The sequence below is a fragment of the Entelurus aequoreus genome, linkage group LG15 (genome assembly GCF_033978785.1).
Source record: "Entelurus aequoreus isolate RoL-2023_Sb linkage group LG15, RoL_Eaeq_v1.1, whole genome shotgun sequence".
In the NCBI taxonomy this organism is placed as follows: domain Eukaryota; kingdom Metazoa; phylum Chordata; class Actinopteri; order Syngnathiformes; family Syngnathidae; genus Entelurus; species Entelurus aequoreus.
This window is the reverse complement of record NC_084745.1, coordinates 5,027,673-5,051,362: the sequence shown is the minus strand read 5'-3', so window position 1 is coordinate 5,051,362 and position 23,690 is coordinate 5,027,673. Positions and strand designations below refer to the sequence as shown.

At 41.4% G+C, this 23,690-nt stretch overlaps 1 protein-coding gene across 5 annotated transcripts in view; it reads right to left on the bottom strand.

Moving 5' to 3' along the window:
- Positions 1–3,147: 3,147 nt before the first annotated feature.
- wdr37 (WD repeat domain 37) overlaps positions 3,148–23,690 on the bottom strand; it is a 42,376-nt gene continuing 21,833 nt past the window's right edge. For 4 of the 5 annotated variants that reach the window (XM_062020635.1, XM_062020637.1, XM_062020636.1 and 1 more), the window contains 9 exons: positions 19,630–19,768; positions 16,804–16,875; positions 16,692–16,736; positions 16,556–16,632; positions 16,260–16,494; positions 12,850–12,991; positions 10,782–10,916; positions 7,343–7,457; positions 3,148–5,961 (listed from right to left, as the gene is read on the bottom strand). In XM_062020635.1, coding sequence (XP_061876619.1) covers positions 5,830–5,961; positions 7,343–7,457; positions 10,782–10,916; positions 12,850–12,991; positions 16,260–16,494; positions 16,556–16,632; positions 16,692–16,736; positions 16,804–16,875; positions 19,630–19,768 — 1,092 coding nt within the window. In that variant the 3' untranslated portion in view covers positions 3,148–5,829. The remainder of the gene's footprint in view (positions 5,962–7,342; positions 7,458–10,781; positions 10,917–12,849; positions 12,992–16,259; positions 16,495–16,555; positions 16,633–16,691; positions 16,737–16,803; positions 16,876–19,629; positions 19,769–23,690) is intronic. The other variant, XM_062020638.1, reaches the window with a different exon arrangement.

Genomic DNA, 23,690 nt, shown 5'->3' with positions numbered 1-23,690 from the left:
CTGGAGATGTTTGTGAGTGACTTCCCGTCATGATCGAGTGTGGGACAAACTGTAATATTTACTTGCAACTTCTTCTTCCCTAGCAGCCTTCAGGAGAGTGCAGATATTAAAGAAGACATCCTGTGATCCTCCAGGGAAATTATCTGTTGATGGCACATGTCACTCGCCTCCAAATTAGCCTGGAGGACTGCAAAGGAAGAAGAAGACTTGGACCGTGAACACCATCTCTGACAGTTTGCTCCAGTGGACCTCATCATGGACCTGATGGTCTTTTCTCCATAGCTGACCTCATCATGGACCTGATGGTCTTTTCTCCATAGCTGACCTCATCATGGACCTGATGGTCTTTTCTCCATAGCTGACCTCATCATGGACCTGATGGTCTTTTCTCCATAGCTGACCTCATCATGGACCTGATGGTCTTTTCTCCATAGCTGACCTCATCATGGACCTGATGGTCTTTTCTCCATAGCTGACCTCATCATGGACCTGATGGTCTTTTCTCCATAGCTGACCACATCATGGACCTGATGGTCTTTTCTCCATAGCTGACCACATCATGGACCTGATGGTCTTTTCTCCATAGCTGACCACATCATGGACCTGATGGTCTTTTCTCCATAGTTGACCACATCATGGACCTGATGGTCTTTTCTCCATAGCTGACCACATCATGGACCTGATGGTCTTTTCTCCATAGCTGACCTCATCATGGACCTGATGGTCTTTTCTCCATAGCTGACCACATCATGGACCTGATGGTCTTTTCTCCATAGCTGACCACATCATGGACCTGATGGTCTTTTCTCCATAGCTGACCTCATCATGGACCTGATGGTCTTTTCTCCATAGCTGACCACATCATGGACCTGATGGTCTTTTCTCCATAGCTGACCTCATCATGGACCTGATGGTCTTTTCTCCATAGCTGACCTCATCATGGACCTGATGGTCTTTTCTCCACAGCTGACCACATCATGGACCTGATGGTCTTTTCTCCATAGCTGACCTCATCATGGACCTGATGGTCTTTTCTCCATAGCTGACCTCCAACGTCCTCCTCCTCCAACAGTCAAGTGATGAACATAAAGATCAGCTATGAAATATGTAAACATGAAACACCTCAATGGTTAAGTTGGTTGGGTCTTCAAGCTGAAGCCTAGGAGCTGAGGACCATAGCAGTTCCAATGGTGGTGCTCCTCTGGACGGAGACGTCAGATGTAGTTCCTAGTACCTGCGTCAGATGTAGTTCCTAGTACCTGCGTCAGTTGTAGTTCCTGGTACCTGTGTCAGTTGTAGTTCCTGGTACCTGTGTCAGATGAAGTTCCTGGTACCTGCGTCAGTTGTAGTTCCTGGTACCTGTGTCAGATGAAGTTCCTGGTACCTGTGTCAGATGTAGTTCCTGGTACCTGCCTCAGATGTAGTTCCTGGTACCTGTGTCAGATGTAGTTCATGGTACCTGTGTCAGATGTAGTTCCTGGTACCTGCGTCAGATGTAGTTCCTGGTACCTGTGTCAGATGTAGTTCCTGGTACCTGCGTCAGACGTACTTCCTGGTACCTGCGTCAGTTGTAGTTCCTGGTACCTGAATGTGCGTCTATTATTTATGATCTATTAATCTGCGTATATGCGTGATCAATGCACTTTTTTGTGATTAATCACATGAGTTAACGCGTTCATTTTGACAACCCAAGTTAAAAATAAATAAAAAATTGCTAAAGCCTTATATTAAGAACCAAGAAAATAATGTATTTTAAATGAATTAAAACCAATTGAAATCGTAAAATTCAGATATTCAGTATTCATTGTATTTGTTTAGGTTAAAAACACTTAAAGAGAAACATAATGTTTAGTGTTTTCGTTATTGTAAACATACTTGCCAACCCTCCCGTTTTTAGCGGGAGACTCCCGGTATTCAGCGCCTCTCCCGACAACCTCCCGGCAGAAATTTTCTCCCGACAAAGTCCCGGTATTCAGCCGGAGATGGAGGCCACGCCCCCTCCAGCTCAATGCGGACCTGAGTGGGGACAGCCTGTTCTCACGTCCGCTTTCCCACAATATAAACAGCTTGCCTGCCCAATGACGTCACAACATCTAGGGCTTTTAGAGAGTAGAGTGCACAACTGCGCACACAACAAGGAGACGAAGCAGAAGAACGAGGAAGTTACAGACATGGCGACGCCGTCGACGAGCAAGATGAAGAAATACGCTTGCAAGTTCCAAAAACAATGGAAACAAAAATTTCAGTTCATCCAGGACAGTTGGAAGGGGAAGGGGTATGTAATTATGTTGCCTGTACATTTTGTAAAACAGACTTCTCCATTGAACATGGTGGCCGAGTCATGAACGGAGGGGAAGTTAAACAGGACAATACTGCCATCTACTGGATAGCCCCCGGAACACTGAAATGTAAGTATTTTTTTTATTTATATGTATAATAAAATAAATATATATATACATATATATATAGCTAGAATTCACTGAAAGTCAAGTATTTCATATATATATATATATATATATATATATATATATATATATATATATATATATATATATATATATATATATATATATATATATATATATATATATATGAAATATATATATATATGAAATATATATATATATATATATATATGAAATACTTGAGTTGGTGAATTCTAGCTGTAAATATACTCCCCTATTAACCACGCCTTTAACCACCCCCACCTCCCGGTATTGGAGGTCTCAAGGTTGGCAAGTATGCATTATTATAAACATACAGTAAGTTAAGTGAGTGCAATATCCTGTCTTTGAAAGTAGAGTAAATATTGTGAAAGACTGGGAGGATATTCAACTCATTCATCCATCATAATGTCAACAATGTTTTAATTGATTTCAGATATTTAATGTCTTAGTCCTAATTAAATATAAGTCAGATCTCGTGTGGTATTTCATGTTTGCAAATATAACTACAAATATTACTGGAAATAGGAAAAATGACCTGCCAGAAAGAGCTAGAATGGCAGATTTTATTCAAGAATTATATCTCTGATTTTACGTGCTAGAAAATAAAAAAATAAAAATAGTAATAATAATATATATATATATATTTTTTTTTTTTTTTTTTCAAGAGACGATGGAACGGATTTAGAGAAGGGAGACCAAGAAGATGTAAGACTAGAAAAAGAAATCACACATTTTTATTGGAAGGCGTCTGTCACAATAAATAATGCAAAGAATGACATCATGAATGTGAGCTGCAGTCCATCTTACTTCTTAGCAGTCAGGATTCAGAAAACTGGACCGCTCTTTTCCCCGCTAGATGAAATTGACATTGATAGTGGTGTGTGCGGAATTGAGTTCACAGACAGAAAAGTGTTATCTGCACACTATTGCTTTTTTTTACCAGGAATGTGTAATATTCCTTTTCTACCAGGAATGTGTAATCTACCTTCTAGGGTGTCACTGAAAGACATTTACATACCTGGACTGTCTTTGTCAAGTCCGGCTGCTAAAAAGTATGCATGTGACACGGCAACAGTCTGTGAGTACAGCGTGAAGATGACATCCTAACTCTGCTCCGCCAGAGAATAAGAAGACGGAGCAAAGTGTTGCCAACTTAGCGAGTGTTCAGACCTCTTTCGATAAATCTGTTTTTAAAAAAGCTCTTTGTGGAGATGACTTTTTGTCTCTGCTACACTAACCATTAAAACTGCATGCACATGCGTCACGGCCAATTATGCAAATGAGACGACAGGTAGGCTATGTCGCCCGCCCACCAACCACTGGCACACATAGATTGCAGTTGTGTGAGAACGACTGCAGCAAAATGAGAATACAGCAATAGACTAGACCATGAAGACTATGGTGAGTAACATAAGAACCACACGTAGAGTGGCGGTCACCACAGCTCCTTCACATTAAAATGACACTTCTTGTTCCACGTACAATAAAATAAGGAAGAATAACTTCTCAAAACAACATGGAAGAACATAACTTAAAGGTCAAATGTTGGCTTCAGCATGCAAACAAGGAGAGGGTTTTCCTTCCCAGTGAGGAAGGCTTAGCTGTAAGACACTAAAAGCCAGTAACTGGCACTTGACTAGGACAGGAAGTAGCCAGTAACTGGCACTTGACTAGGACAGGAAGTAGCCAGTAACTGGCACTTGACCAGGACAGGAAGTAGCCAGTAACTGGCACTTGACTAGGACAGGAAGTAGCCAGTAACTGGCACTTGACTAGAACAGGAAGTAGCCAGTAACTGGCACTTGACCAGGACAGGAAGTAGCCAGTAACTGGCACTTGAGTAGGACAGGAAGTAGCCAGTAACTGGCACTTGACTAGGACAGGAAGTAGCCAGTAACTGGCACTTGACTAGGACAGGAAGTAGCCAGTAACTGGCACTTGACTAGAACAGGAAGTAGCCAGTAACTGGCACTTGACTAGGACAGGAAGTAGCCAGTAACTGGCACTTGACTAGGACAGGAAGTAGCCAGTAACTGGCACTTGAGTAGGACAGGAAGTAGCCAGTAACTGGCACTTGACTACAACAGGAAGTAGCCAGTAAATGGCACTTGACTAGGACAGGAAGTAGCCAGTACCTGGCACTTGACTACGACAAGAAGTAGCCAGTAACTGGCACTTGACTAGGACAGGAAGTAGCCAGTAACTGGCACTTGACTAGGACAGGAAGTAGCCAGTAACTGGCACTTGACTACGACAAGAAGTAGCCAGTAACTGGCACTTGACTAGGACAGGAAGTAGCCAGTAACTGGCACTTGACTAGGACAGGAAGTAGCCAGTAACTGGCACTTGACTAGCACAGGAAGTAGCCAGTAACTGGCACTTGACTAGGACAGGGTGTAGCCAGTAACTGGCACTTGACTAGGACAGGAAGTAGCCAGTAACTGGCACTTGACTAGGACAGGAAGTAGCCAGTAACTGGCACTTGACTAGGACAGGGTGTAGCCAGTAACTGGCACTTGACTACGACAGGAAGTAGCCAGTAACTGGCACTTGACTACGACAAGAAGTAGCCAGTAACTGGCACTTGACCAGGACAGGAAGTAGCCAGTAACTGGCACTTGACCAGGACAGGAAGTAGCCAGTAACTGGCACTTGACCAGGACAGGAAGTAGCCAGTAACTGGCACTTGACTAGGACAGGAAGTAGCCAGTAACTGGCACTTGACTAGGACAGGAAGTAGCCAGTAACTGGCACTTGACTAGGACAGGAAGTAGCCAGTAACTGGCACTTGACTAGGACAGGAAGTAGCCAGTAACTGGCACTTGACCAGGACAGGAAGTAGCCAGTAACTGGCACTTGACTAGGACAGGAAGTAGCCAGTAACTGGCACTTGACTAGGACAGGAAGTAGCCAGTAACTGGCACTTGACTAGGACAGGAAGTAGCCAGTAACTGGCACTTGACTAGGACAGGAAGTAGCCAGTAACTGGCACTTGACTAGGACAGGAAGTAGCCAGTAACTGGCACTTGACTAAGACAGGAAGTAGCCAGTAACTGGCACTTGACTAAGACAGGAAGTAGCCAGTAACTGGCACTTGACTAGGACAGGAAGTAGCCAGTAACTGGCACTTGACTAAGACAGGAAGTAGCCAGTAACTGGCACTTGACCAGGACAGGAAGTAGCCAGTAACTGGCACTTGACTAGGACAGGAAGTAGCCAGTAACTGGCCCTTGACTAGGACAGGAAGTAGCCAGTAACTGGCCCTTGACTAGGACAGGAAGTAGCCAGTGGATGTGCAGAAGAAGACAATGACAGTAGATGTCTGCGTCACACCTTGAAGAGCGCTGGTCAACATCTACACTCTTCTTCTTCTTCTTCTTCTTTACTTCTCCTGCAGCAGAGCCGTGATGTTGATGTTCCAGCCGATGGCTTGCCGGTCGAAGCCGCAGGTGAACAAGTTGCAGCTTTGGTTCTCCTCGTTCCAGGCGGTGCAACACACCATGCGCCTGTGGCCCTGCAGTCAGGTCAGGTCAGGTCAGGGTGTTACTTCCTGCACACTCAAACGTCTGACACATTTGGACTTGTTTGGATACTTCACATGATGTCATAGACACTGATCAGACTATTGTTTGGATACTTCACATGATGTCATAGACACTGATCAGACTATTGTTTGGATACTTCACATGATGTCATAGACACTGATCAGACTATTGTTTGGATACTTCACATGATGTCATAGACACTGATCAGACTATTGTTTGGATACTTCACATGATGTCATAGACACTGATCAGACTATTGTTTGGATACTTCACATGATGTCATAGACACTGATCAGACTATTGTTTGGATACTTCACATGATGTCATAGACACTGATCAGACTATTGTTTGGATACTTCACATGACTTTTGGGTGACACTACAAACACTTCCAATACCAAGTAGTTACATGGGCAGTATCGGTCTTAATGTTCATACTGGAGCTAACATTTCCAGAATAATTACAAAAGTCAACCTTTGATTACAACTGTAACTTGACAAAGTAATGAGTATTAAATCATAATATTCCTTATTCCTACATGCATAATCAAGTTAATACTTCAAAATAACGAAACTAAAGCAAAAACTACTGTTGATATGGTCTGTATGACACCATAGATATGGTCTGTATGATACCATTGATATGGTCTGTATGGATACCATTGATATGGTCTGTATGGATACCATTGATATGGTCTGTATGATACCATTGATATGGTCTGTATGATACCATTGATATGGTCTGTATGGATACCATTGATATGGTCTGTATGGATACCATTGATATGGCCTGTATGGATACCATTGATATGGTCTGTATGATACCATTGATATGGTCTGTATGGATACCATTGATATGGCCTGTATGGATACCATTGATATGGTCTGTATGACACCAGTGATATGGTCTGTATGGATACCCATGATATGGTCTGTATGGATACCATTGATATGGCCTGTATGGATACCATTGATATGGTCTGTATGACACCAGTGATATGGTCTGTATGGATACCATTGATATGGTCTGTATGGATACCATTGATATGGTCTGTATGACACCATTGATTTGGTCACTAGGATACCAGTGATATGGTCTGTATGACACCATTGATTTGGTCACTAGGATACCAGTGATATGGTGTGTATGACACCAGTGATATGGTGTGTATGACACCAGTGATATGGTGTGTATGACACCAGTGATATGGTGTGTATGACACCAGTGATATGGTGTGTATGACACCAGTGATATGGTGTGTATGATACCAGTGATATGGTGTGTATGACACCAGTGATATGGTGTGTATGACACCAGTGATATGGTGTGTATGATACCAGGCTGACTTACCATCCTGTTACTGCGAGGCAGGCGTGCCAGTCTGGCTCCACTCATGTCAAAGAGTCGCACTTGTCGATTGTCATGTGGCAGTGCTATGATCCTTTGGTTGGTGGACACACTGATCCTGAAACACAGCAGACAAGTCTTCTTCAAGGGCAGGATTATTCATATATATCATACATGATTATTCATATATATCATACATGATTATTCATATATATCATACATGATTATTCATATATGATTATTCATATATATCATACATGATTATTCATATATACATAATACATGATTATTGATATATCATACATGATTATTCATATATATCATACATGATTATTCATATATACATCATACATGATTATTGATATATATCATACATGATTATTCATATATATCATACATGATTATTCATATATATATCATACATGATTATTGATATATATCATACATGATTATTCATATATATCATACATGATTATTGATATATATCATACATGATTATTCATATATATCATACATGATTATTCATATATATCATACATGATTATTCATATATATCATACATGATTATTGATATATACATCATACATGATTATTCATATATATCATACATGATTATTGATATATATCATACATGATTATTGATATATATCATACATGATTATTGATATATACATCATACATGATTATTGATATATATCATACATGATTATTCATATATATCATACATGATTATTCATATATATCATACATGATTGATATATATCATACATGATTATTCATATATATCATACATGATTATTCATATATACATAATACATGATTATTTATATATCATACATGATTATTCATATATATCATACATGATTATTCATAAATATCACACATGATTATTCATATATATCATACATGATTATTCATATATATCATACATGATTATTCATATATACATAATACATGATTATTGATATATATCATACATGATTATTCATATATATCATACATGATTATTCATATATATCATACATGATTATTCATATATACATCATACATGATTATTCATATATATCATACATGATTATTGATATATATCATACATGATTATTGATATATATCATACATGATTATTGATATATATCATACATGATTATTGATATATACATCATACATGATTATTCATATATATCATACATGATTATTCATATATATATCATACATGATTATTCATATATATATATCATACATGATTATTGATATATATATCATACATGATTATTGATATATATCATACATGATTATTCATATATATCATACATGATTATTGATATATATCATACATGATTATTCATATATATCATACATGATTATTGATATATATCATACATAATTATTCATATATATCATACATGATTATTGATATATATCATACATGATTATTGATATATACATCATACATGATTATTGATATATATCATACATGATTATTCATATATATCATACATGATTATTCATATATATCATACATGATTATTGATATATATATCATACATGATTATTCATATATATCATACATGATTATTCATATATATATCATACATGATTATTGATATATATCATACATTATTATTCATATATATATCATACATGATTATTGATATATATCATACATGATTATTGACATATATATCATACATGATTATTGATATATATATATATCATACATGATTATTGATATATATCATACATGATTATTCATATATATTTCATACATGATTATTGATATATATCATACATGATTATTCATATATATATCATACATGATTATTCATCTGAGTAGAGAACAGAAAACTGAGTAGAGAAAAAACATTAAGACTATTGATTATTTCATCTACTGTGTTGTATTCATCACTTCATAGAGCCACTGCCATCAGTCAGCATGTATAGACTACTTGTATAGACTACATGTATAGACTACATGTATAGACTACTTGTATAGACTACATGTATAGACTACATGTATAGACTACTTGTATAGACTACTTGTATAGACTACATGTATAGACTACTTGTATAGACTACATGTATAGACTACATGTATAGACTACATGTATAGACTACTTGTATAGACTACATGTATAGACTACATGTATAGACTACATGTATAGACTACTTGTATAGACTACATGTATAGACTACATGTATAGACTACATGTATAGATTACATGTATAGACTACTTGTATAGACTACATGTATAGATTACATGTATAGACTACTTGTATAGACTACATGTATAGACTACTTGTATAGACTACATGTATAGATTACATGTATAGACTACTTGTATAGACTACATGTATAGACTACATGTATAGACTACTTGTATAGACTACTTGTATAGACTACATGTATAGACTACATGTATAGACTACTTGTATAGACTACATGTATAGATTACATGTATAGACTACTTGTATAGACTACATGTATAGACTACTTGTATAGACTACATGTATAGACTACATGTATAGACTACTTGTATAGACTACATGTATAGACTACATGTATAGACTACATGTATAGACTACTTGGTCCAGACCATGAGGATCCTGGACAAATGACCTGGCTATAAGTATATATTTCACTAATAATAGTAATTATGACTCGCTGTCACATTCACTTCAGGTGTCGCATAAAAAAAGACAAAAGGTAGCATCTGAAAATCATCTTGGAATATTCACAAATAAAGAAGCAACACCACACATAAATAGTTCCTCCTCAAAAGTTACATCCTCTAAGTTATTTATTGTCAGTTTCATCAAGTGTCCTCTTAGTGATCAGTAATCAATACTAATACTAATTTATAATTTATTATTTATTAATCCACTCAGAAGAGTCAAAACATTCTAATCCATAAAGTTGCTGTGAAGCAAGACAAGTCTCTGGTCTGACAAGTCTCTGGTCTGACAGGTCTCTGGTCTGACAGGTCTCTGGTCTGACAAGTCTCTGGTCTGACAAGTCTCTGGTCTGACAGGTGTCTGGTCTGACAGGTGTCTGGTCTGACAGGTGTCTGGTCTGACAGGTCTCTGGTCTGACAGGTCTCTGGTCTGACAGGTGTCTGGTCTGACAGGTCTCTGGTCTGACAAGTCTCTGGTCTGACAAGTCTCTGGTCTGACAAGTCTCTGGTCTGACAGGTGTCTGGTCTGACAAGTCTCTGGTCTGACAGGTGTCTGGTCTGACAGGTCTCTGGTCTGACAGGTCTCTGGTCTGACAGGTCTCTGGTCTGACAAGTCTCTGGTCTGACAAGTCTCTGGTCTGACAAGTCTCTGGTCTGACAAGTCTCTGGTCTGACAAGTCTCTGTTCTGACAAGTCTCTGGTCTGACGTCACTCAATGAGCCACCTTCAAACAGGTCATGGAATTGTAACTGATGAGGACTTCCACTTACCTGTTGACAGCAGAGTCTGTGCGAATGGTTGCTATGGGTGACCTCATGTTCTTCAGATCCCACACCTTGACTGTGCGATCATCACTCCCAGAAACCACATTGTCGCCCACTGTGAAGACGGCTGATGTCACCGTGCTGCAAATGAAACCTGGACTTCAGTCAAATGCTTCTTGGGAGCCTCCTAAAACCCCACATGGTCATGTTAGAAGACTGGTGAAAGTCTTCTAAAACCACACATGGTCATGTTAGAAGACTGGTGAAAGTCTTCTAAAACCCCACATGGTCATGTTAGAAGACTGGTGAAAGTCTTCTAAAACCCCACAGGGTCATGTTAGAAGACTGGTGAAAGTCTTCTAAAACCCCACAGGGTCATGGGGCGGCGTGGCGAAGTTGGTAGAGTGGCCGTGCCAGCAGTCGGAGTGTTGCTGGTTACTGGGGTTCAATCCCCACCTTCTACCATCCTAGTCACGTCCGTTGTGTCCTTGGGCAAGACACTTCACCCTTGCTCCTGATGGCTGCTGGTTAGCGCCTTGCATGGCAGCTCCCGCCATCAGTGTGTGAATGTGTGTGTGAATGTGTGTGTGAATGTGTGTGTGAATGTGTGTGTGAATGTGTGTGTGAATGTGTGTGTGAATGTGTGTGTGAATGTGTGTGTGAATGTGTGAATGTGGAAATAGTGTCAAAGCGCTTTGAGTACCTTGAAGGTAGAAAAGCGCTATACAAGTACAACCCATTTATCATTTATCATTTGTCTCATCTTGTTCTGTAACCCTGTACACTGTTTCTTTGTCTCATCTTCAACGGGTTTGTGCTGAAGACAAAGTTTTGTTGTACTTGTGCAATGACAATAAAGACCTACCTAGCTTCGCTCCTGACACGACACTTTGGACCAAAAAACTGTCATTTCCCGACTACTGATTGTGATCACAGCCACAGGACAGCTTGCTAACATATTCCACTTCAGCTCTGCCCCGCGGGAGGCACAGACTCGCTAAAATAAGCGAACCGAAAGTGCCGAAAAGCCGGGGGATAACTAGCTAAATGCTAGCTCAGAGCCGTTGCCTGGCAACCCACAGCTAGCAAGAAAACCGAAGGAGTTGGACATATTTTAAACACAAGAAAGGCTGACACTTGGCTGCTGAGCAACCATGAGCTGGACGAGAGTTGGTCAACGGGGCAGTACAGCGTTACCAGGGTGGAACTGGTTAGTACTAAACAACAGAAGTAAGACAACATGTCCACACCCTCCAGGAAGAGACGATCAATGGTGTACAAGAAGATCAACATCGTAATGATATCATGGAATTTAGAAAGTTGAGAGAAGAAATGAAGAAGCTGAAAGAGGAGATGATGCAACATTGTAGAATGCTAACAACACATTGACTTAGTTATTGTGACAATAAAGGAACTGATTGAATATTTAATGAAGAGATTATTTGGTGTACCACTAGATGGAGCCTGCATACCACAGTTTGACTATCACAATATGTCATAAAACTACTGTAGTTGTTTGTAATGTATCATCTTGTAGTTTCTCACACAATATTATTCTCTAAAAGTTTGTTTTTCATATAAAAAGGCATCTTATGTGTTAAAACTGAATGAAGGATATTCATTTCAAGTCATTTGATTGATCTGAGATCAGGTTGTTTTAAATGACAAACTGCAGGGTGGAACCAACTGAGCTGGTAAGTTGAGGTAGTACTGTATTGGTTTTGTTGTTGTTGTCCCTCCCACCACATCCATGACAATTACATACATGCGTCATGGCCAACTAGATCATGTCATCTGTGTATTGGTTTTGTTGTTGTTGTTGTTGTTGTCCCTCCCACCACATCCATGACAATTACATACATGCGTCATGGCCAACTAGATCATGTCATCTGTGGATGCTTCAATTGAGCGACAGCATCGCCATCCCAGAGGAGGAAGGAGAGAATGGAAGACTTTGCAAATGTGTCACTGGAGGTGTGGAACACAAGTCAGTGATAAACACACACTCATGGCTACAGCGCCACTCTGTGGACCAAATAAAGACTGCAGCAATGAATTCAAGGCCGGGACTTACTCGGTGTGTCCCTGGAAGACATTGACGGAGTGGATTGATGGATCTCTGAAGTCCCACAGTCTGAAGGTGGTGTCCCTGGAGGAGGTAACAACCAGTCGCTGGGTGGGGTGGGTGCAGCAGTGGGTAAGTTCCTGGTCATGGCCTGCAACAAAGGAACCATGGGGGGTCACACCCATTCTCCATTATTTAAGTAGCCTCCATCCTTTGGTCTTTACCCTCTAGCAATACATTGCATTTACTCAAGTTCCTGTGAGTGGACTTTTTATTTCATGTATTCTACTTTGCTACATTTTAAACGTATCCATTGAGTAGAAAAAAACAGCTGGAAATTGTAGTGAATTAGTCAATTCTGCAGTTACATACTAATATTATTCAGCTAGTGGAGAGAGAGAGAGACTATTGGTCTGTCCAATGGTGTCGAATCAGGCGGCACCGTTTGAAAAATCAAAGATTTCAGTAAATACAAGAAGAACTTCAGCATCATCATCTCATACAAACACACTTCCTGTGTGACAATCACCACCAGAGGACACCGTGGTGTACAGACTGTGTGACTATCACCACCAGAGGACACAGTGGTGTACAGACTGTGTGACTATCACCACCAGAGGACACCGTGGTATACAGACTGTGTGACTATCACCACCAGAGGACACAGTGGTATACAGACTGTGTGACAATCACCACCAGAGGACACAGTGGTATACAGACTGTGTGACAATCACCACCAGAGGACACAGTGGTATACAGACTGTGTGACAATCACCACCAGAGGACACAGTGGTATACAGACTGTGTGACAATCACCACCAGAGGACACAGTGGTATACAGACTGTGTGACAATCACCACCAGAGGACACAGTGGTGTACAGACTGTGTGACAATCACCACCAGAGGACACCGTGGTATACAGACTGTGTGGCAATCACCACCAGAGGACACAGTGGTGTACAGACTGTGACAATCACCACCAGAGGACACAGTGGTGTACAGACTGTGTGACAATCACCACCAGAGGACACCGTGGTATACAGACTGTGTGACAATCACCACCAGAGGACACAGTGGTGTACAGACTGTGTGACAATCACCACCAGAGGACACCGTGGTATACAGACTGTGTGACAATCACCACCAGAGGACACAGTGGTGTACAGACTGTGTGACAATCACCACCAGAGGACACAGTGGTATACAGACTGTGTGACAATCACCACCAGAGGACACAGTGGTATACAGACTGTGTGACAATCACCACCAGAGGACACAGTGGTATACAGACTGTGTGACAATCACCACCAGAGGACACCGTGGTATACAGACTGTGTGACAATCACCACCAGAGGACACAGTGGTGTACAGACTGTGACAATCACCACCAGAGGACACAGTGGTGTACAGACTGTGTGACAATCACCACCAGAGGACACCGTGGTATACAGACTGTGTGACAATCACCACCAGAGGACACAGTGGTATACAGACTGTGTGACAATCACCACCAGAGGACACAGTGGTGTACAGACTGTGACAATCACCACCAGAGGACACAGTGGTGTACAGACTGTGTGACAATCACCACCAGAGGACACCGTGGTATACAGACTGTGTGACAATCACCACCAGAGGACACAGTGGTGTACAGACTGTGTGACAATCACCACCAGAGGACACCGTGGTATACAGACTGTGTGACAATCACCACCAGAGGACACAGTGGTGTACAGACTGTGTGACAATCACCACCAGAGGACACAGTGGTATACAGACTGTGTGACAATCACCACCAGAGGACACAGTGGTATACAGACTGTGTGACAATCACCACCAGAGGACACAGTGGTATACAGACTGTGTGACAATCACCACCAGAGGACACCGTGGTATACAGACTGTGTGACAATCACCACCAGAGGACACAGTGGTGTACAGACTGTGACAATCACCACCAGAGGACACAGTGGTGTACAGACTGTGTGACAATCACCACCAGAGGACACCGTGGTATACAGACTGTGTGACAATCACCACCAGAGGACACAGTGGTATACAGACTGTGTGACAATCACCACCAGAGGACACAGTGGTATACAGACTGTGTGACAATCACCACCAGAGGACACAGTGGTATACAGACTGTGTGACAATCACCACCAGAGGACACAGTGGTATACAGACTGTGTGACAATCACCACCAGAGGACACAGTGGTGTACAGACTGTGTGACAATCACCACCAGAGGACACAGTGGTGTACAGACTGTGACAATCACCACCAGAGGACACCGTGGTATACAGACTGTGTGACAATCACCACCAGAGGACACAGTGGTATACAGACTGTGTGACAATCACCACCAGAGGACACCGTGGTATACAGACTGTGTGACAATCACCACCAGAGGACACAGTGGTATACAGACTGTGTGACAATCACCACCAGAGGACACAGTGGTGTACAGACTGTGTGACAATCACCACCAGAGGACACAGTGGTATACAGACTGTGTGACAATCACCACCAGAGGACACAGTGGTATACAGACTGTGTGACAATCACCACCAGAGGACACAGTGGTATACAGACTGTCTGACAATCACCACCAGAGGACACAGTGGTATACAGACTGTGTGACAATCACCACCAGAGGACACAGTGGTATACAGACTGTGTGACAATCACCACCAGAGGACACAGTGGTGTACAGACTGTGTGACAATCACCACCAGAGGACACAGTGGTGTACAGACTGTGACAATCACCACCAGAGGACACCGTGGTATACAGACTGTGTGACAATCACCACCAGAGGACACAGTGGTATACAGACTGTGTGACAATCACCACCAGAGGACACCGTGGTATACAGACTGTGTGACAATCACCACCAGAGGACACAGTGGTATACAGACTGTGTGACAATCACCACCAGAGGACACCGTGGTATACAGACTGTGTGACAATCACCACCAGAGGACACAGTGGTGTACAGACTGTGTGACAATCACCACCAGAGGACACAGTGGTATACAGAATGTGTGACAATCACCACCAGAGGACACAGTGGTGTACAGACTGTGTGACACCATGAAGGTGTTAGCATGAGCTAATACAGTCTGCTGAAAAGTGACACCATGGCGGTGTTAACACAGAACATGTGACTTCATGTTCACATGAAGTGATGACCACATGAATACATGTGTCTGCTGTGTGAGTACTGCCAGTCTTGACTACATCCAACTTGACATGTTTGTACTAAAAGGTCATGTTGACTTTGGTGTGGTGAAGTCAAGTGTTTGTTTACCAGTGAGCGTGTGGTGAAGTCAAGTGTTTGTTTACCAGTGAGTGTGTGGTGAAGTCAAGTGTTTGTTTACCAGTGAGGGTGTGGTGAAGTCAAGTGTTTGTTTACCAGTGAGGGTGTGCACCAGCTCAGACGTCTCCACCTCATACAGGTTGGCAGCACGATCCCAGGAGGCGCTCACCACCTGTCTGCCGCCCACCAGCCAATCAGCGGCGATGACCACACCCTGGTGGCTTTTCAGTGTTGCCGTAGCGACCCGGATGGTGGGGACCTCGCACGGGCCCTCGCCGTCCACGTCGCCTTCTTCTCTGTCGGAGGAATCCTGGTCTTCCTCACACGGGGCCTGAAGGTGTGCACACGGTCATTTGCAGCATGTTCCAGGTGGGGAGAAGTGAAGGACTCACACTGACATCTGCTGGAGGCGGGGGGGCAGGCAGCTGCACCATGTAGCGCCAGATGTGAGCCGTCTGGTCCCCGGAGGCTGGACACGTCAACGTGGAGATGAACAACAAGCACTAAGCAAAAGGTGGAAGTCCTCACCTGTCAGGGCCATCTGCTCCGTGGGATGGAACTTGATGGAGTTGACTGTGGAGAGATGAAGGAAGGTGGTGTTAAAGCCACTAGAGGGTGAGGAGCAAAGGATGGAGGCTACCTGATCCTGCGTGGCCCGCATACTTCAGCACACACTTTCCAGTCTCGATGCTCCACAGCAGGGCTGAATGATCTGGGAAGTTGTTGCTACTTAGATTCATCCACAACATGTCATCCATTCAAGGCTCTCACGTCAACACCAGATCAAAGTCACGGAGCAGAAACATCAGCAGGAGATGGAAACTAAATTGTAGGTAAGAATGTCTTTTCAACCACTGTGCCGCGCCTGAGATATTGTCGGGTGTGCCGTGCAAACTTCACCCAATTGGTCCAAAAAATATTTTTTGCAAATCAATAATTATAATCTGCAAATACTGAGCCATTTTTTTAGTGTCTGTGCGGTGTAGAAGTCGGTGTAGAAGTCGGCTGTAGAAGTCGGCTGTAGAACTGTGATCACAACATGCAGGCCGCAGCGTGCAGGGAAAAAGGTATGCAACGCTTCAACCAAAAATGAACGAAAGGGAAAGGAAAAGGCAGTGAAGCATAGATATGTAAAACTCTACTGGCTACAAAGTAAACAGAAACAGAATGCTGGACGACAGCAAAAACTTGCAGCGTGTGGAGCAGAGATGGCGTCCACAAAGTACATCCGGACATGACAAGCAACAATGTCCACACACTAAGAAGAAGAATAGCAACAACTTAAATAGCCTTGCTTTCTAACACTAAGCAGGTGCGGGGAATAGTGCTCAAAGGAAGACACGAAACTGCTACAGGAAAACACCAAAATAAGAGCAGAAGACAGAAACTAAAGCACCACACACAGGAAAACACCAAAATAAGAGCAGAAGACACAGGAAAACACCAAAATAAGAGCAGAAGACAGAAACTAAAGCACCACACACAGGAAAACACCAAAATAAGAGCAGAAGACACAGGAAAACACCAAAATAAGAGCAGAAGACAGAAACTAAAGCACCACACACAGGAAAACACCAAAATAAGAGCAGAAGACACAGGAAAACACCAAAATAAGAGCAGAAGACAGAAACTAAAGCACCACCCACAGGAAAACACCAAAATAAGAGCAGAAGACACAGGAAAACACCAAAATAAGAGCAGAAGACAGAAACTAAAGCACCACACACAGGAAAACACCAAAATAAGAGCAGAAGACAGAAACTAAAGCACCACACACAGGAAAACACCAAAATAAGAGCAGAAGACACAGGAAAACACCAAAATAAGAGCAGAAGACAGAAACTAAAGCACCACACACAGGAAAACACCAAAATAAGAGCAGAAGACACAGGAAAACACCAAAATAAGAGCAGAAGACACAGGAAAACACCAAAATAAGAGCAGAAGACAGAAACTAAAGCACCACACACAGGAAAACACCAAAATAAGAGCAGAAGACACAGGAAAACACCAAAATAAGAGCAGAAGACAGAAACTAAAGCACCACACACAGGAAAACACCAAAATAAGAGCAGAAGACACAGGAAAACACCAAAATAAGAGCAGAAGACAGAAACTAAAGCACCACACACAGGAAAACACCAAAATAAGAGCAGAAGACACAGGAAAACACCAAAATAAGAGCAGAAGACAGAAACTAAAGCAGCACACACAGGAAAACACCAAAATAAGATAATAAGACACAGGAAAACACCAAAATAAGAGCAGAAGACAGAATCTAAAGCACCACCCACAGGAAAACACCAACAAACTCAAAATAAGTCACAAGGTGGAGTTTCATTTTTGAACATTTTCTGCTGGTGGAGTCCCTCCTTATTTTCTAATGAAACAAATGTGCCTTGCCTCAAAAAAGGTTGACAAACTCTGCTGTAGTGCCTTTGAGCAGAATGACATTCCATGTTTGACATCATTATATTAGGAGATGAAGTGCATTCTTTTACTTATTTCATCTTAAGATATATTTTCCCCACTGACAGCTTTGAACTGTTGTATCAAACAAAGCACATTCTGTAGTATTACTTTATTTGTATTATTTACACCTCAACATGTTCTGTCGCTGGATACTTTTAATAATCTTATATTTATATTGCACACTATGGTTGATTATTACATTTTCTGTCGCTGGGTACTTTTAATAATCTTATATTTATATTGCACACTATGGTTGATTATTACATTTTCTGTCGCTGGGTACTTTTAATAATCTTATATTTATATTGCACACTATGGTTGATTATTACATTTTCTGTCGCTGGATACTTTTAATAATCTTATATTTATATTGCACACTATGGTTGATTATTACATTTTTTGTCACTGGATACTTTTAATAATCTTATATTTATATTGCACACTATGTTTGATTATTAAATTTTCTGTCGCTGGATACTTTTAATAATCTTATATTTATATTGCACACTATGGTTGATTATTACATTTTCACAATTCTAGCACTTGAATTACAGGACAAGTTTCTATTGGAGTGTTTGACTGGTAACTCGTCCTTTTACTCGTGTGTTGTATTTAATAAAAGGCTGCAGTTAATACACGACACATGTTGTTATATGCTATTATTATTATTATTATTATTATTATATATGTGACACCAAGCATGTCTGCAATTGTTGCACATTTTATAAACATCTGTGTTACTCCAACATCATTTACAAATTAATATATGGACACTTTTCTGTCAACTACGTCCCAATCGTGATGCATCAACTAACCAATCTGTTTTCCTAATATATATATATATATATTTATATACTGTATATATATATATATATATATATATATATATATATATATATATATATATATATATATATATATATATATATATATATATATATATATATATATATATGTGTGTGTGTATATATGTGTGTATAGTAATGTGGTGCACCTGCTGATGCGGTCCCCAGAACCACCGGCTGAGTTCTGGTCACACTGAGGTCCCAGATGCCGTCACGATGGCCGACATACTCCTTCTGCAGCTGGCACACAGCCCGGGACCCTGCGGTGGCCTTGAAGCTGGACACAATCTGAGTGGGAAGACCGAGGAGAGAAACGGGGTCAGCATCCATCTATCTTCAGCAGAGTCCACTTGAAGAATGCCAGCCTGCATCACAAGATGATGGCTGACACACTGAAAAGGAAACATCATCACGTCTTCTTTGAGAACATCCTGACTTTTAGTAAACAGATCATCTTCTATTATACAATTAACTAGATTGACTTATTTACGCTTGTATATCTTTACTTGTATGTATATATTTACTTTGTATGTATATCTTTACTTAGTATGTATATCTTTACTTTGTATGTATATCTTTACTTAGTATGTATATCTTTACTTTGTATGTATATCTTTACTTGTATGTATATCTTTACTTTGTATGTATATCTTTACTTTGTATGTATATCTTTACTTGTATGTATATCTTTACTTTGTATGTATATCTTTACTTTGTATGTATATCTTTACTTGTATGTATATCTTTACTTGTATGTATATCTTTACTTTGTATGTATATCTTTACTTGTATGTATATCTTTACTTGTATGTATATCTTTACTTGTATGTATATCTTTACTTTGTATGCTGGTTGGCGTCAACATTCCACACCGACCCACCAGCTTGTTGTCTTGTGAATGTTGTGGGGGGGGGGGCAGGGGGGGGGGGGGGGGAAGCAGAATATGTTGTGCAGCCCTTTGAGACACTCGGGACTGAGTAGCAGCTAAAAGTAGCCGATGCTGTGAAATGTAAAGTAGTGAGACTGAGGTGCTGAGCCGAGGTCAGCCTGCAGTCACAAAGTGATGAAGAGCCAACACGGAACATTAGTCCTGGTTCTGGTTCTGGTTCTGCTTCTCCTCCTTCTCACCGCTGCACGCTTCACCTGTTGAGTTATGGCAGGTGTGCCATTCATGCTAAATATAGCAAGTGTGAAGTGCAAGTCAATGGAAGACAAATAGACAAGATGGATGTCCTTGCACTGTTTGACAGCCACCTCATCAAATATTAACACACCCATTAACTAACTAGTCTACTACTTTGCTAGTGGAGGCTTTGTAGGTGGTCTTCATTAACTAACTAGTCCACTACCTTGCTGGTGGACACTTTGTAGGTGGTCTTCATTAACTAACTAGTCTACTACTTTGCTGGTGGAGGCTTTGTAGGTGGTCTTCATTAACTAACTAGTCCACTACCTTGCTGGTGGACACTTTGTAGGTGGTCTTCATTAACTAACTAGTCTACTACCTTGCTGGTGGACACTTTGTAGGTGGTCTTCATTAACTAACTAGTCTACTACCTTGCTGGTGGAGGCTTTGTAGGTGGTCTTCATTAACTAACTAGTCCACTACCTTGCTGGTGGACACTTTGTAGGTGGTCTTCATTAACTAACTAGTCTACTACCTTGCTGGTGGAGGCTTTGTAGGTGGTCTTCATTAACTAACTAGTCTACTACTTTGCTGGTGGAGGCTTTGTAGGAGGTCTTCATTAACTAACTAGTCCACTACCTTGCTGGTGGACACTTTGTAGGTGGTCTTCATTAACTAACTAGTCTACTACCTTGCTGGTGGAGGCTTTGTAGGTGGTCTTCATTAACTAACTAGTCTACTACTTTGCTGGTGGAGGCTTTGTAGGTGGTCTTCATTAACTAACTAGTCCACTACCTTGCTGGTGGACACTTTGTAGGTGGTCTTCATTAACTAACTAGTCTACTACCTTGCTGGTGGACACTTTGTAGGTGGTCTTCATTAACTAACTAGTCCACTACCTTGCTGGTGGAAGCTTTGTAGGTGGTCTTCATTAACTAACTAGTCTACTACTTTGCTGGTGGAGGCTTTGTAGGTGGTCTTCATTAACTAACTAGTCCACTACCTTGCTGGTGGACACTTTGTAGGTGGTCTTCATTAACTAACTAGTCTACTACCTTGCTGGTGGACACTTTGTAGGTGGTCTTCATTAACTAACTAGTCCACTACCTTGCTGGTGGACACTTTGTAGGTGGTCTTCATTAACTAACTAGTCTACTACCTTGCTGGTGGAGGCTTTGTAGGTGGTCTTCATTAACTAACTAGTCTACTACTTTGCTGGTGGAGGCTTTGTAGGTGGTCTTCATTAACTAACTAGTCAACTACCTTGCTGGTGGACACTTTGTAGGTGGTCTTCATTAACTAACTAGTCCACTACCTTGCTGGTGGACACTTTGTAGGTGGTCTTCATTAACTAACTAGTCCACTACCTTGCTGGTGGAGACTTTGTAGGTGGTCTTCATTAACTAACTAGTCTACTACCTTGCTGGTGGAGGCTTTGTAGGTGGTCTTCATTAACTAACTAGTCCACTACCTTGCTGGTGGAGGCTTTGTAGGTGGTCTTCATTAACTAACTAGTCCACTACCTTGCTGGTGGATGCTTTGTAGGTGGTCTTCATTAACTAACTAGTCCACTACCTTGCTGGTGGAAGCTTTGTAGGTGGTCTTCATTAACTAACTAGTCCACTACCTTGCTGGTGGACACTTTGTAGGTGGTCTTCATTAACTAACTAGTCCACTACCTTGCTGGTGGAGGCTTTGTAGGTGGTCTTCATTAACTAACTAGTCTACTACCTTGCTGGTGGAGGCTTTGTAGGTGGTCTTCATTAACTAACTAGTCCACTACCTTGCTGGTGGAGGCTTTGTAGGTGGTCTTCATTAACTAACTAGTCCACTACCTTGCTGGTGGAGGCTTTGTAGGTGGTCTTCATTAACTAACTAGTCCACTACCTTGCTGGTGGAGGCTTTGTAGGTGGTCTTCATTAACTAACTAGTCCACTACCTTGCTGGTGGACACTTTGTAGGTGGTCTTCATTAACTAACTAGTCTACTACCTTGCTGGTGGAGGCTTTGTAAGTGGTCTTCATTAACTAACTAGTCCACTACCTTGCTGGTGGAAGCTTTGTAGGTGGTCTTCATTAACTAACTAGTCCACTACCTTGCTGGTGGACACTTTGTAGGTGGTCTTCATTAACTAACTAGTCCACTACCTTGCTGGTGGAGGCTTTGTAGGTGGTCTTCATTAACTAACTAGTCCACTACCTTGCTGGTGGAGGCTTTGTAGGTGGTCTTCATTAACTAACTAGTCTACTACCTTGCTGGTGGAGGCTTTGTAGGTGGTCTTCATTAACTAACTAGTCCACTACCTTGCTGGTGGATGCTTTGTAGGTGGTCTTCATTAACTAACTAGTCCACTACCTTGCTGGTGGATGCTTTGTAGGTGGTCTTCATTAACTAACTAGTCCACTACCTTGCTGGTGGATGCTTTGTAGGTGGTCTTCATTAACTAACTAGTCCACTACCTTGCTGGTGGATGCTTTGTAGGTGGTCTTCATTAACTAACTAGTCCACTACCTTGCTGGTGGAGGCTTTGTAGGTGGTCTTCATTAACTAACTAGTCCACTACCTTGCTGGTGGAGGCTTTGTAGGTGGTCTTCATTAACTAACTAGTCCACTACCTTGCTGGTGGAGGCTTTGTAGGTGGTCTTCATTAACTAACTAGTCTACTACCTTGCTGGTGGAGGCTTTGTAGGTGGTCTTCATTAACTAACTAGTCCACTACCTTGCTGGTGGATGCTTTGTAGGTGGTCTTCATTAACTAACTAGTCCACTACCTTGCTGGTGGATGCTTTGTAGGTGGTCTTCATTAACTAACTAGTCCACTACCTTGCTGGTCGATGCTTTGTAGGTGGTCTTCATTAACTAACTAGTCCACTACCTTGCTGGTGGATGCTTTGTAGGTGGTCTTCATTAACTAACTAGTCCACTACCTTGCTGGTGGATGCTTTGTAGGTGGTCTTCATTAACTAACTAGTCCACTACCTTGCTGGTGGATGCTTTGTAGGTGGTCTTCATTAACTAACTAGTCCACTACCTTGCTGGTGGACACTTTGTAGGTGGTCTTCATTAACTAACTAGTCCACTACC